Source organism: Eimeria necatrix, genomic scaffold, assembly GCF_000499385.1.
Source record: "Eimeria necatrix Houghton genomic scaffold, Enh_scaff51, whole genome shotgun sequence".
Taxonomy (NCBI): Eukaryota; Apicomplexa; class Conoidasida; order Eucoccidiorida; family Eimeriidae; genus Eimeria; species Eimeria necatrix.
In genome coordinates this window covers 76,181-90,366 of record NW_013651673.1, presented here as the reverse complement: position 1 = coordinate 90,366, position 14,186 = coordinate 76,181, and the positions used below count along the sequence as shown (strand labels likewise).

The following is a 14,186-nucleotide window of genomic DNA, read 5'->3' as shown; positions in this document are numbered from 1 at the left end:
CAAGTTTGCTTGGAGCCTCCTGTCTTGCTTGTGGGGCCCCTAGCTTGGCAGCTAAAATGAGGCAAAGGAGGTACACAGCTCTGCGGTGCCAAGGTTTTCAACAAGAAGAGAGCAAAACTGCTGCTGCGTGGGCCGAAGTTGCTGCTGAATCCCTTCTGCTCAGGCCGCTGCAGCTGGGCGTGCTCCAACAGAAAAGACGGTGAAAAGTCGTTGAAATAAGTGAATTTTCCCTTAAATCAAAATTTATTCGCACTTTAAAACTTTATTTTGCCTTATAAATGCGTTTTCTGAATTTTCGAGCTTTCTTGGGATAATTTTGCACAGGTCACCTCGTTTGCCAGCAGCCAGCTGGTGGTCACTGGGCAGCCCATTGCTCTCCTTGAAAGTTAGAGGCCCTTTACGCAGTATGAGCCACTTATGAGTAATAACACAACCTGAATTGGCAGCTACTCTGTCGGGCTCATATGTTTTTACTTTTCGAGTATTCTTTTTGGTTCTTTGCGGAGACCCGAGGAACAGAGCTCTAGCGGTCACCACTACACATCCCAATGAGTTTATCTTCGCGTGCGATCGCTGTGACGCCTAAAGCGAATAAGAGATCAAGAAAAACAGCCCAAAATTTATAACTGCATCTTTCAGTCTGCTGTTATGGAAATGAAACGAACACTGTAAATCATCATCCAGGCGTTCGGTCACACATATCCTTCTGCGCCGCACACTGCGCGCCATGTGCTAAGGGTCCACTTTCTCGAATCAAGTAGTTTCAGAGTAAACGGGATATTTGCACCACGGAACAACTCTGCACCAACGCGCCTCTCTGTTTCTCTTTCCACTAAAGAGCTAATAACACTCTGAAGTTACACACACTTTCGCAGCTTCCTACGCTGCACAGTCAATTTTGTGGCTAGAGCTTGGCAGTCTGTAAGTCTTCAGTGAGGTCGCCGAAGAGCTGAGCAGCGAGGCTCGTAGGTGAGGTGAGACATGTGCTGCCAACCAAGAAGGGTCCCATCTGGGAGCTGCTTTGAGCGTAACTTGGTACGTCATTGTTGGACCCTCCTTGACATTTCTCATGCGCGTCACTTAGAGCTGTGAATGCCTGCAGCTCTTTGGGTGCGAGCCCTCCCAAGACAAAGGTAACAACGGAGCGACTTGGGACTCTTTTCGGGGTCTCCTTTTGCCTCCAAGAGGCTCCTGCTCGCCCCTTCGCTGCGCCCCACAAAAAGTTGACCGTGCTGTAAGCAGAACACAACAGTTTTATAGAACCAAAGCTAACTAAAAAGGGAAACTAACCTGTTTAGTCAGACGTTGCTTGTGCAAGCCCGGAAAGCAATCGGCAGTTCACTGTATATGCGTCGGAAAAAATTGGAAATGTAGCTGTACAAGATTATGGCATACCATGTGCTAATTCATTCAAGTATGTTTTATACCACTCGCCGTCTTGGTATGTCATGCGACATTTTATGTTCGTCTCATTACACCATAGTTCGCGCAACTGAAGTATACTATATTGTTTTGCGCCCAACGAAGTTAGTTATGTCGTGCTACGTTCACAATCCTCTTTGCGCCGCATTAGACTAGTGCTATTCGGCTTTTGAAGTTCAGACTCACACCACAATGGCAAGTCAAACTACATCTGCGGCGAATCATATTACACCATGTTTACAACAACTTTAAATTTCTAGATTGAGGCCAGTATGGAGTCCAGTTTGCTCACCTCAAGCCTTTCTTTATGAAATCTTCGAGAAGAGGTCCCTGAGCTGGAGGTGCCTCTGAAAAAGAAGAAGCATCTTCACTTCCTCCCAGTGAGCGCGCCAAAGACAACAGCCAGCAGTTGCCCTGGGGGCCCTCAGAGTTCCCTTGGAGGGCATCACGGGTCGCTGGCAAGCCTTCGAAGGACCCTTGTTCGTCCCCAGAGGATCCCCCAAGAGCTCCAAAGGATCCATGAGGCTTTTGAAAAGGCCCTCGTGAGAGTATAACAGCGTCGCAGCGTTCAGAATCAAGAGAAGGAAGTGCCGGCAGCATGCTAAACGCCAAAGCAGAAAAAGAATGCAAGAATGACCTTGGAGTTGCAAAGGATCCTCAGGAAAAAGGAAAGAGCAGGTAGTTGTATAGATAGGTGCCCTTACCGACTATTTCTGAGGGACGAGCGCGACTGTTGAATGCACCACAGCCGGCGAGCGATGGCCTTCGCTTTGCTGCTACTGCCCTTGCTGCTGGTGTTGTTGTTCATGCTATTACTAGACAGGCTACTATTTAATACTTCTCTCAGTAGGCACTCCCAGCATTTGCAGCAGCTCGCGCTGTTGCTGCTGCTACTGCTCTCGCCATTGCTGCTGCTGTGTTGCCGGCAGCAGGAAGACACCAGCGGAGCGTCAGGGCCCTACAAGAAAGACGGCAGAGTCTCCATGTAGTTTCGACGGAGATTCAGGTAGAGCTAGCGGCCTTTGAATTCTATTTACCGTTCAACACGGCGGACAAACAAGGAAAGAAGACATGCAGTACTCACGCTAGGCAAAGGCATGCAAGGTCACGAAAAGAAAGACAAAACATGAGGCGAAAAAAGAAATAAGGGAAAAGAAGAATCGTGCACAGGGACAGAAAACGAAAGAGACACGGGTACTGATATGAGGAAAGACAAATACGAAGAAAATGAAAAAACTTACGGCCTGTGACGCTCGCGCTGCAGCGATGAGGAGGGACAAGTTCAGCGACTCGACAGAAACTGCAAAAACAAAAATTACACATAGGGCAGAAACCTAAATCAACATAGGGGTAAACAAGACGCCAGATATAAAGGAAAAGGTGCATGCGTCTGCCTGGGTTCTCTTGCATGCGTATGCATGCAAAAGAACGCAAGCAGCCCTATGGAAAGCACAGGCGAATCAAACATAAGGCAACGTCAAAACTGTGAAAATTGTGACAATGAAAATCGAATAGGTGGGGAACAGTCTTAGGGGGTAAACATAGAGGCAGAAACGAGACACACCAGAGCCTGAAGAATCCCGCTTTATTGCTCTCTGAAGCTGCGGCCAGCAGCGACAAACAAACACACAGATAACGAGCAGAAAACCGGATGAACAAAAAGACGTAAAGTGCAAAGGATAAACATACAAAAAGAGAAAAAAAGCTTGCTTAGCAACAGCACTGGGGAGAAACGAATGCACACCGCAAAGCGCGGGAGACGAAACAAGGCAGAAAATACAGAGGTAACGGATGATACGAAGCGACAGGCAGATGCAGGACGGGAAACCAAGGCACAAGGCAAGGCCCGTGCAGCACAATATGGAGCGACGGAAAGATATATGGAGCATGAGAAAAAGTGACACGGAGGGACAGCATGGCACACAGATTCGGCTTACATTGGTCAAGGTATCGCCAGCAAGTAGAGAAGGAAGGAGCACATGTTCGATAAACTCCAGTAGCGGCCACAAAGATACACGATGCTGCAGGAGAAGCAGCAGCAATCACAGAAACAGCAGCACAGCAAGCAGCAGTGACAATGGCAGGTGTGGTGCGGAAGCTCATCTACAGGAAATTGGTGACGCGGGGCAGCAGCAACACGAACAAGAACAACGTCGTTGCACCAACGGCGACAGGAACTGAAAAACACCTGAAGAGCCAATATGCTATTCCCCCATTTGATGTCAGCGTCTCGTGTCTGCTGGAGCAACTGCAGAAGCCGCAGCAGCGTCGCGTTCCTACACTCCTGGGAGCTGCTGCCTTCCTGCAGCAGCGTGCGCAAAGCACTTTGTATGCGGATGAGCAGCGCCAAAAAGAGGCGAAGCAAGATAAGACAAAAAGGAGGCAAACAAAAAGCAAGCGACTGAAACTCAAAAAGACATGCAGTTAGTAAAAACATAAAAACGGACAAGTGGCGGACAGACACAGGGAGGAAAAAGCACGCAGAAAAAAGTAGGGGAAGTTGCAGAACAGGCAGGTAAAGAATGAGTAAATCTACTGGCGCTTGAAAGCGCCAGTGCATTTGCTCATTTTACGAAGGAAAAACTGTAGGAAACACAAACGAAACAGACAAATTGATGAAGGAACCAGCGGACGAATTCCGAAGTTGGCTAGAAGTAGAAGCAAGGAAGACAACAGACAGAAAAAGACACAGGATAATGGTCAGGATAAACACGCATGAGGCATAAAAAATCACAGTTGGTTACCTCCAGCTTCGGATAATCTTCTCCACTTTGGTCAATGCAAAATGCCGCTGAAATGGCCCCCATGAGATGACGCCACGCGACAGCATCATGTGGAGCAGCAGCAACGGCAGCGGTAACTAGACTGAACAAACAGCAGGCAGCACATGGTTGTTCCGAAGTCCTAGAGGTTAAGACTGACAAACCCTAGGGTGCAGATAAGGGTTTAGGGTCTAGGGTGTAGAACGGCACCTACGCCTGCCATGCAGGCTCGGGCCCGTGGAGAAGCTGCAAAAGTGCTCCACCCTCGATGTATTCGGCAGCGCGAGCCTCCATTTCTTGTTGCTGCTGTTGTTTTTGATTGAACCTATTCTTTTGCCGCGTTTCGGTGGTGTCTAGACAGGAGTCGAGATTGGGTGATGATCCGCAATTCAACAAACGCCGGATCAAGGCAAAATCCGAGAAAACCTGACAAATCAACGCATTGAGGCCTAGATCAAGTGTTGAAGCAGCTACTGCTGCTGCAGGTGCAGCGGATAATATTGGTGTTGCTGCTGCTGCTGCTTGCTCTGCCGGTGCTTGGTTCTACCTTGCTGTTGGTGAATCTGCTAGGCGCTGCTGGTGTTCCTCTTGGTTCGGCTAGTGGTAGTGGTGCTGCAAACGGCGCTGTCGTTCCCGCTATTACTGCTCTTGTAAATTTTCGAAGAGCCCCTTGGAGTTACAATACGCTCTAAGGGGGTCTCAAGTTACTGTGTACGGCCGTCTCACGCCTGTGGAGTCAATGAGTTGACTTGGGACCGCAGAGGGGTCAACTGTCTGCGGTTGCTGTGGCTGCTCTTGTCGTTTATGGTGCTGCTGCAGCCCCTTAAGCTGCTGTAGAGTCCATTCACCCCCATCCGATGGAGCTGAAGGTGACAGGAGGCTGCCAGGGGCCAAAGGGGACTGCAGGTCCTGTAGCTGCAAAGAGCGGAGGCAACAGCAAGTTCGGCAGCAGCAGCAGTAGTAGCTGGTCCAACATAACGCCGAAGCGCCGTAAAAAAGTGACTCAAATGCCATGCTGCTGTTGTTGGTGTTGCTTTGAAAGCTGCCGCTCCTGCTGCTACGGCAGACGCGTCATACCCTGTCCACAATTAGCAGCAGCACCTCCCTCTCTCGTTCAGCACGTAAATCTCCAGCAGCAGCAGCCGCAGCAGACGATGCTCCTTTCGGCTTCGGAGGAATCCTTTCGGCCACAGCACGTCCCAATAGCCGCGCAGCCGCGCCGCAGCAGTGGACAGCAGCAGCGGAGCAGCCCCAAGCAGAGCAACACTCTGCTAGTCGGCTGGCCAACCGGCTGTAAGCTTCCTTCACGCAGCAGGGATAACGGCAGCATCGAGAGCACCAATCTAAAGGCAGAACCAGTTTTAATGACGCGGCAGAAGGAGCAAAGGCTGCAACAGCAGCAGGGGCAAAAATGCGGCAGCGTTCACTGCGGCAGTGGCACCATGAAGATAAGCAGCGACTGTAAAGACTTACTCTGTGCCGCAGGGGGAGGCTAGCGAGGGAAATGTCATCCAGCTGTACGTCCGCGTCTAGACCTGCGGTTGCTGCTGCAGCTGTAGGCTGACGCTGCAGCAGGCTTTCTTCTGCTGCTGCTTCTGAAAGCAGGCGCCGCACTGAATCCGGGCATATTATGGGGACCTCAGATGATCCTGCAAGTGAAAGTAGCAGCAGGAAGAGCAGCCACAACAGTAATAGTGCAGCTGTTGCACCAGTTCTCTAAATACCGCCCTATATCAGTCGCCTGCTGCTAGATGTTGCTCTGAGTTTCCTGCAGAAGCCTTTGCGCGCCTGATGCCACTAGGTGGTACGAGAATGCCCTCCTGTTTATCGTTAAATTTTATCTATATTTTCCTCGTTCACTTTTGCTTCGCCATTTATGCTCTCTGTCAGTTCTTCGCTGTCTGTCTTTGTCTGTTCATCTTGGTCTATCCTCCTACTTTGCCCACCAGTCAGCAGGAAGCATCTCTGAGTGAGAAACGTTGCATGAAATGGGGTGTGCAGCACCTCCACTTCGAGTGGCCCCTGCCACTTGGGCGCCCCCGACGGCCCATCTAACGTTGGCTGCAGCCCTTCTCGTTGCCTGCGCAAAGTTGCAGCCAAACGCTGGACAGACATTCCAGCTTGTTGCTGCATGCAACAGGCGTGCCAACGATGCTGCTCCTCCTGAAACGACAAAAAGGACCAGTTGAAGCACAAAATCAGGATAAATATCGGCAAATATTTGCACAAATACTTGAAGATCATACACGAGTTGGCCAGTAAAAAATGTCACACGAAATTATGCAGCCAAGCCAGTGCAGCATCACATTACAACAAGGGCTATGGGGAGAGCCGTTCAAAAATCCCTAGCGGGTTCAGAAGACCCAGAGAGATTCGGAAACCAAGTATGATTCCCCATGGATCTGCCATAACCGCAGCTTCACAAAAGCAGCTACGGGAAAGCTTGCTCAGGCGTAGGCCCCTAGAGGACCCTGTAACCTTTTAATGACCACTAAACCACATTTGTACTTCGGGGCCTCGCACGGCCATATGTTACTGCATGTGGTCCTGCGAGGCCCCGAAGTTAAAATGTAGTATTTGGTGTTTGGACGAACCGAAAAGAAAGAACAAATTGTCAAGCGGCGGAGAGAAGGCAGCAGACGAACGAAGGAAATCAGGTAAGGCGTCGCCTCCTCGATGAAGGCAGAGATGAAGACACAAGCAGTTTCAGCTCCAGGAAATACTGCCTGGCCCTGTTTCTGCTGCTCCTTCTGGCTTTGAGAATGGTCAGCCCTTAGTTGCTTCGTCATCTGTCGCCTTTCAAGATCTTTGAAATCCTCCAGCGCGCAGAGCCGTGGGAGAAGGCCCCATCTCCCAGGGGATGGTCCTTGCTGCTGCGATTGGCGCTGTTGCTGCATGCTCAATCGGGAGGAGACAGCGCCCCAACTGCCAGCATCTGCTGCTATAATGTCTACAGTTTCGAGCAGCAATGAAGTCTGGCGCACAATCGCTGTGTCCTCAAGGTCCCCCAAGGGACCCCGTGCTCCGGGGCCCCCAGGGACCCTCGTCATATCTTCGTAGAATGAGAAAGGCCTTGACACAAAAAATAAACTTTGGCTTCTATAGATTTAGGAAGTCCCTCCTGTGGCTGTGTTTTGTCCTTTGTCTACTATTGCTGTTTCGTTTGCAGATGCCGCTACTGGTGTTGCTGGTGCTGCTTCTTCTGCTCCTGCCGCAGTAGCTGCTGCTAGCTTCGATGTTGTAAAACTGGCTATTGCAGAAGATTCCACAGCGTGTGTTTTCACTGCTGCTGCGTTCACCGCATGCTATGGTGCTCCTTAGTCTTGCCTTCCCTGCAACAGCAACAGCGACAGTCAATCCGACCATGAAGCCCGCAGCTTTAAGTTTACACTATGTTCCCTTCAGTTGATTTTTGGCGGATAAAGTTATAAATTAGGCGAAAGAGAGGGAGACCTACCGTTTGTCTCAACGGTCAGGCGGCTGTCGGCCGTGGGGGCCCTAACTGGGGCCCCCCAACGGAGACTTAGTCCTGGGTAGAAGCTTCAAATGAAATCCTACTTTGAGCTCCGTTTGGTTTTTTAATTGGAAAGATGTTGATCTCATTCTGATTTCATGTTGAAGCTGGAAGATAGCCGCAGATTTAGGGCTCATTGACCCTGCAGTCCTCGTCTGTGAAGACGCAGCCTGCACTCTCAGAGTGAGGATCTAGAGTTTGCGATCCACAGCTTAGGATATATGACTGCTTATGAGACCCCCATATCTTTATCTCTTTTAGTTTTTTTGCCTCGCAGTATCCACCCATTTCAGCACGAATCCCACCACGACGGCAACTTGGCAACTGGGAAGAGGAGCCGCGGTCATTTTTGATGCAGCTACAGAAGCAACAGCAGCTGCTGCTGCTGAGGCAGCCAGAGCTAAATCATTTCCCAATTTGCAGATCTTTGGATCTCTGCTGGATCAGGGGCCGGGAAAAGAAAATTGAACTTGTTGAAAGAGGCCGCTATCCCCCAAGGAGCTCCCATCACTCTTCATCCGGCAGGTTTCTGCGTCTCAGACGTAAAAGCATTGTACTGGCATCTTTGTTCCTTTTCCTTTTGGCTGCCACGCTGTGCATATCCCTGACCAGGAAGTTAGTACCTAGGACACAATCTCTGCTGCGGCAAAAAAGCAGTAGCAGCAAAAATATTGGTACTGACTCCAACAGCAACGGGGGCAGCAACGGCATTGTACACAGGAATATCAACCAGAAGATAGAAAGGAATGCAAGCAGCAGCAGTGGCCAGGGTAACATGGAGGAGGCCGAAGCTTGTGAAGCAGCACGTTCTTTTGTGCTGCATTGGCTCCTGCAGCAGAGTGAGGGGTCTCCTCGGGAAGCCCCTTTAGATTTCGCACCCATTTCATTTCACCTCTCTGGATTCCCTCTGTGTCTGCGAGCTAGACAGGTACTGAATTGTACAATGCATTTGTTTACAGCTTCGATAGTACACCAGTCGGACGCCAATCGGCCAGTTGCTCACTCATTGTGACTCTTTGCCTATTCATTTGTTGCTTTCGACTGATCCCGGTTTTTTATGTTTAGTTTCAGTGTTTTGTGGGCATATCTATCACTACTTAAGTACACTACACAATTCAGTACCGGAGACAGATACGTTCAAGAATTCACTTGTGAACACAGCGGATATGAAGCATCGTTTTTTCTTTGGTACACCTTTAATTCTGTCTAGAACTGGTCAGGTATACTGTAACACCCTAGACTGTAGCAGCCAGAAGTACTAGCGGCCGTTGCTGCTGCTGCTGTTATCAGTTGCCGCTGCTGCCTCCATTGTTGCTGCTGCTGCGTTTATAATTGTAAGCTTGGATCATCTTAGTCTGCGTACATGCACACCAACTGAAGTCTATGCATACTTTTCCCACTACGCTACCATCTTTGTATGGTAGCGTAGTGGGAAAAGTATGCATAGACTTCAGTTGGTGTGCATGTACGCAGACTCTCCAACACGTGTGCTTCCGTGCATGTTGTCATTCTAAAATGAATTTCATGTTTTGTGCATACTACGCATCCTGCACTTTGTTCCCATTTCTCCATTGCACTGTATAGAATCGAGATGGAAACAGACGGAAAGCTTATGTTCAGATAAGTAGTATAGTCAGGATAATCAGGCAGAGTAAGTTGTGGATCATTAGTATTAGTTCCAATTTCATGGGCTACTGTAAGCATTTCACACTTAATTCTTTATGGTATGCGGCAGTTAGAACAGTCCAACTTTGTACTGGCTTTTACCTTCGGCACAGTGTTCATTGTATCCACTGAAAAGTCCATAGCAACTGAGAACGGCAGCTGCTGTTGATGCTGCAGTGTTCTTCAGTGCACAGCCACAGCGAAGGAACGCAGTAGTCGTTGCTGGTGCAGTGTTCCTGCAGAGCCCTGGCGCCGGTGACTGCCTCTTCGTCTCTGTCGCCGCCGCCTTGTGGCAAGATTCATTTGGATACCATCCGTCTTTCTCAGATGAGCACCTCCAAGAAGCCGCGATAAGCCTCAGACAGGTCAGGCGGCCGGCGGGATCTTCTGCGGGCTACTATTTGCGGGCCCGTCTCTGATGGGAGCCCGGTCGGGAGCTTCTTTACTGCATTTCTGTCTACACATTCAGTAGTTGAACTATTATACCTAGAGAGGCATTGCATGAAGTGTAGCACGTGACACAAGCATACCACTGCTGCTTCACCTATTGCTGCCGCTGCTGCTGTTGCGTCTGCGGCGTTGATACAGCTGGCTGTCAATACGTTGCAAGACCCGTCTGTGGAGGAATTTGTAATGGAGGGCGCCGAGAAGGTTGGGCGGGAGGAGCTGTTGCAGCTGGCATCGCTGCAGTACAACTGCTCAGCGCAGGAGTACTGCAGACGCATGCGTATGCAAACCACCTGGGGTGGAGGCCCCGAGATTCTGGCACTGGCTCACGCCCTCCGCCGCCCAATAGCCGTCTATACACTTCAAACTAGAGGAGCACTGCGGCGAACCAGCCGTCGCGGTGCAGCTACAGACACGCTCCAACAAAGGCAGCAGCAAACCATTCTAGCTCTGCTTCAGCAGCAGCAGCAGCAGCAGGAGCCGCTGCAGCAGCAGCTGCTCCATGAGGTCCAGCTGCATCTCTGCAAAGTATTCGGCTGGACGGAAGGCTGCAAAGTGGGGCCTCTGCATCTCCTTTTTACAAACGCACAGGGGCTGAAGGGAAGCCGGCCGGAAGGCGAAGCTAACCACTTTGCCCCGCTGTTCCCCGTTTCCGGCTAACTAAGAGATGCTACACCTTGCTGAGATGAAGAACCTCATCAAAATACTATAGCGTTTCCGAATCGAAAGTGTGGCTCTGCTGCTGTTGGTATTCTGCTGGTCTGCTGCTGCGGCTGCTGCAACTCTATGTACAGGAGCCAAACAGAGATGGCAGCCAGTAAGCCGTAGCAGTTTTATTGTCTTTGGACGTCAAAGCTGCAGTCGCCAAATGTGCTCACATCTAAGGAACAAATGACCATTTGCTGCCACCCAAGATTTTTTTACCCGTCGCTTTCCTATACAGGGCTTTCAGTGCTCTTATCACACTGGAAAACGAGCTGAGGTCGAACCAACACCTAGAGGTCAATACGCACCACATCAAATCCACCAAGGTCAGGCCTAAAGACCTACAAAGCGGGCGCCCTATTTGGGCGACCCAGCTGCAAACCCAAACGCTGACAATGCATTGCTGAACTGGAAAGCAAAGGGTCCCGCGGGTCCCTCAACAGGAGCGGGACCTTTGCGATATCCCTTTCGGCGCCTCTTCCCCGTTCAGACTTTTTTACTCTTTTTGCTTTTCTGCATCTGTGCGCTGCAGCAGAGCAGTTAGGATCCCGCCTGCGTGCGCTCTTGTAGAGACAGCTCCTTCACAGGCAGCAAAAATCGGGGGGCCGCAAGTCTCTCAGATCGAGCATTTAGTAGGAGCCTTTGACACTGCTGGCGGAAGCTCACAGCCACGTAGGATATTTCCAAAAGTGCAAAAAGCTGATGAGGAATATACAGATCTGGCATATTCAGTGTGTTCATCTCCCGTATCTTTCTGTGCTATTTCCAAGCACTCTAGAAATCCACTTCAAACTGGCAAGAGCCGAAGCTGCACTCGCTAGACTTCTGCTGCAGACTCCTGTGCCTCCCCTTCGCTAGGCGGCCGCCTGCTGCTGGGCCGTCGTTGCCGTGGCTGGTGGGAAGTCTCACAGGCGGCGTTGCTCTTCCCTGCGGAGTCTCCGAAGCCTCCAGCTTTTTTACGCTGATGCGTTTGTGAAGGTACAAAAGAAAAAGGCTTACTGCGTCTGCAACACATACCTGCAACAAATACAAGGCCCTTATTTGGGCTGAGTCTAAGCTTGAGATTTCCGGCGCCGGTGCTGCTGCTGCTGCAGTCATCGCCGCACTGAGGTTACAGGCATTTGCTTCTGCTGCAGCGCCATTTGCCTGGCCTTCCTGCCTCCTTTTTTGCTGCTTCTGAGGCTGCTCCGCTGCTCGCTGAACCCTGTGAGTCCCCTTGGGCACCGCTTTAGTCGCTGGCAGTCTCTTATTAGCTGCTGCTGTCTCGTGCCACTGTGCTGTGCGTTTCGCCGGCGGCGGCGGCGAGGCTGCAGCAGCAGACGATTCATACGGAAGACGTTGGGGGCCCCAAGGTGGGTTGGCAATATGCTCCGAGGGGCTTATATCCCCTTCCGCAATTTCTAGGTCGCTTGCCAGGTCCTGTAGGGCTTGCATCTGAGCAGCGCTCACTGCATAAGAGTCAGGTGCTTCCCCATAGAAAGCGCTGGGTTGTTGTTGCTGCTGCTGCTGCTGCAGCGGAGGAGGCTGCTCGAGAGAAGAAGCCCGCTGAAAGTGCACCCCACCCGCTGAAGGCAACTGCCCGTAGCTCAGTTGGTGCTGCTGCTGCAGATACTGCTGCGGGTTACTGTTTCCTCTGCAGCTAGATACCTCTGAGTAGGCTGCTGCCGGATAAAGGCCATGAGGTGGTCCCCATTGAAGGGGATTAGCTGCTGTGCATGCAGCAGTTGGTGGCAAGGGAGCATTGCACGGTGCAGAAGACTGCACGGGATTCATTAGTTGCTCTGGTGGGGGAGCAGAGCAGTGTATCGTGGGCTTTGTTTGCATGCCTTCACCAAAGGATCCAAAGGGCTGTAGGTGTTGCTGCTGCTGCCACTGCTGTGGGTGCAGCCACTGCTGCTGCTGCGGAACTTGATGCTGCGGGTAGAGTTGGCCCTGAGTGCGCTGGCACTGCTCACGCGCGTGCGCCAGTTGACGTTTGATGAGCTCCTGAGTCTCCTCTTTAAGTTTTTCCTGTTCAAAAGCAAGCTCTCTCCTAGCGGCCTAAAAAAGCAGGTTTCGCAGTCTGTACACCAAGGACCTCCTTGCGTTGCTCCTTGCTCCAACTTACTTCTTTCAGTTCCTCGCTCGCTCGTTCTTCAGATTCAGCCTGTGCAAGGTGCTGCTCCAGGTTTTTGACCTCCTCCCTGGCCACGAAAGGAGTGTAAATTGTGCTGTCCTAAGCATCAACAGATTAATTCGATCGTACTGTTTTTTCTGTAGTGATTCCCCCTCTGGCGTGGCTGAGTAGAAGCTACGAGCCAAGTATTGTCATGCATCAGCTCCTGAACAGGCAATTTACAGCAGTCATACTCTGCGGTCTCCTTGAGCTGCTGACGAAGGCCCGCAGCTAGTACGTTCAGCCGCCTGAGGAATATTATTTCAACATGCACAAAAAAGAAATGAGGACTAAAACCCACCTTGAGAAGTTTATCGAAGTTTCTGTCACTCTTTTTTGTGAAGCCCTAATTGTGTCGAGCCCTGCAACAATAGTCGTTTGAAGCTGTTTTTGGGAATATGTGAATGAACACATTCGCAAGATGGCATGCGAGCGACGAAGCGAAGAAGGTGGCAGTAGAGCTGAAGAGTGGCATACCCTTCAGGATTGCCGCTTTTTCTCTCGAAAGCTCCAGAATTTTCAAATTGAGCTCCATTTGTCCTGCCTCCTGTGTCATCAAGTGTGCCCGCGCACTAGAATTCCCATGCATGGCCGATTGCAATTCGAGTTTCGCCTGCAAACAGAGGAGCTGGTCCTTCAAAAACTGGCCTTTAGAGCATTTCACGTTGTGAAAGTCTCACAGATTCGCTTGTTCGCCGAAGATTCGCTATTTTCGCGCTGTATGCCACCATTTCGTCCCGCTTATTTGCATGGATGCGAGATAAGGAATCTCTCGACAGAATGGGAGCCTTCATTCTCTGCATGCGTTTCATTAAGTGGTATCAATAAGAATTGCATAAGTATTTCCTTCTTCGCGTTATCCCTAGTTCAAAAGCCGCGTTGCTGTGCTTTTGTTGCTCCTTACTGGTGTCAGTGCATACACCCAGTGTAAGGATACACCAAGAACCACACGAGCGAACTGTTCCTAAATGTGAGGCAATATGCAAGCTTTCATCATTTCAATTAAAGTTCCTAGCGAAGGATTGGCAGGCTCTAGGGCTGGTCGCATTTTGCCATTAGCGTGTGACTTTAGATTTCAGAACACGAAGATGGGTCACACCGTCTCATCGATGGACTAAATGGGAAAGACGCCCCGTTTTCACATTACTAGAAGGTGTTATTTCACTGAGCAACTCTATGCCCCCTCGTCACATCACTTGATGGTTTTTTTTTCCTGAACGCCAGTATGCCCAGTAAAGAGAACGCTCAAGGCGTGCGACAACGGAATGCCTTTCCCCCTCAGCGCGTTAGCTTCACGGCATGACGAAAATTAGTGGTCTGGTATGTTAGAGCCACGCGCTCACGGCAAAATGCAGCCATGCATGCATGCAGTGGCAGTTTGCCCGATGCTCCTTGAAGCTCGGCATTGTTTTCTTTGTTGTGGTACGAAGGCGGTGCCCCCAGCGGAGGCCACGTTTCGCTGTATCACCCCAAGGGAAGTTCCACTGCACTCTTTCCACGAGATTCCTTTGACGGG

The 14,186-nt window shown here is 50.6% G+C and overlaps 4 protein-coding genes across 4 annotated transcripts; 1 reads left to right on the top strand and 3 right to left on the bottom strand.

Moving 5' to 3' along the window:
- Positions 1-904: 904 nt before the first annotated feature.
- ENH_00060520 (hypothetical protein, conserved) lies at positions 905-2,230 on the bottom strand (the record flags this gene model as incomplete). The annotated part of the gene is made up of 3 exons (XM_013577103.1): positions 905-1,232; positions 1,715-2,023; positions 2,127-2,230. The coding sequence occupies 3 exons, from the start codon at positions 2,228-2,230 to the stop codon at positions 905-907; spliced, it is 741 nt and encodes a 246-aa protein (XP_013432557.1).
- Positions 2,231-6,014: 3,784 nt separating this feature from the next.
- ENH_00060510 (hypothetical protein, conserved) lies at positions 6,015-7,234 on the bottom strand (the record flags this gene model as incomplete). The annotated part of the gene is made up of 2 exons (XM_013577102.1): positions 6,015-6,347; positions 6,779-7,234. The coding sequence occupies 2 exons, from the start codon at positions 7,232-7,234 to the stop codon at positions 6,015-6,017; spliced, it is 789 nt and encodes a 262-aa protein (XP_013432556.1).
- Positions 7,235-8,473: 1,239 nt separating this feature from the next.
- Positions 8,474-10,470, top strand: ENH_00060500 (cysteine protease domain containing protein, putative; the record flags this gene model as incomplete). The annotated part of the gene is made up of 3 exons (XM_013577101.1): positions 8,474-8,626; positions 9,606-9,728; positions 9,952-10,470. The coding sequence occupies 3 exons, from the start codon at positions 8,474-8,476 to the stop codon at positions 10,468-10,470; spliced, it is 795 nt and encodes a 264-aa protein (XP_013432555.1).
- An 819-nt stretch (positions 10,471-11,289) lies between these two features.
- ENH_00060490 (hypothetical protein, conserved) lies at positions 11,290-13,464 on the bottom strand (the record flags this gene model as incomplete). The annotated part of the gene is made up of 4 exons (XM_013577100.1): positions 11,290-12,525; positions 12,623-12,648; positions 13,148-13,217; positions 13,351-13,464. 4 exons carry the CDS (start codon positions 13,462-13,464, stop codon positions 11,290-11,292), a joined length of 1,446 nt encoding a protein of 481 aa, XP_013432554.1.
- Between the last annotated feature and the right edge of the window lie 722 nt (positions 13,465-14,186).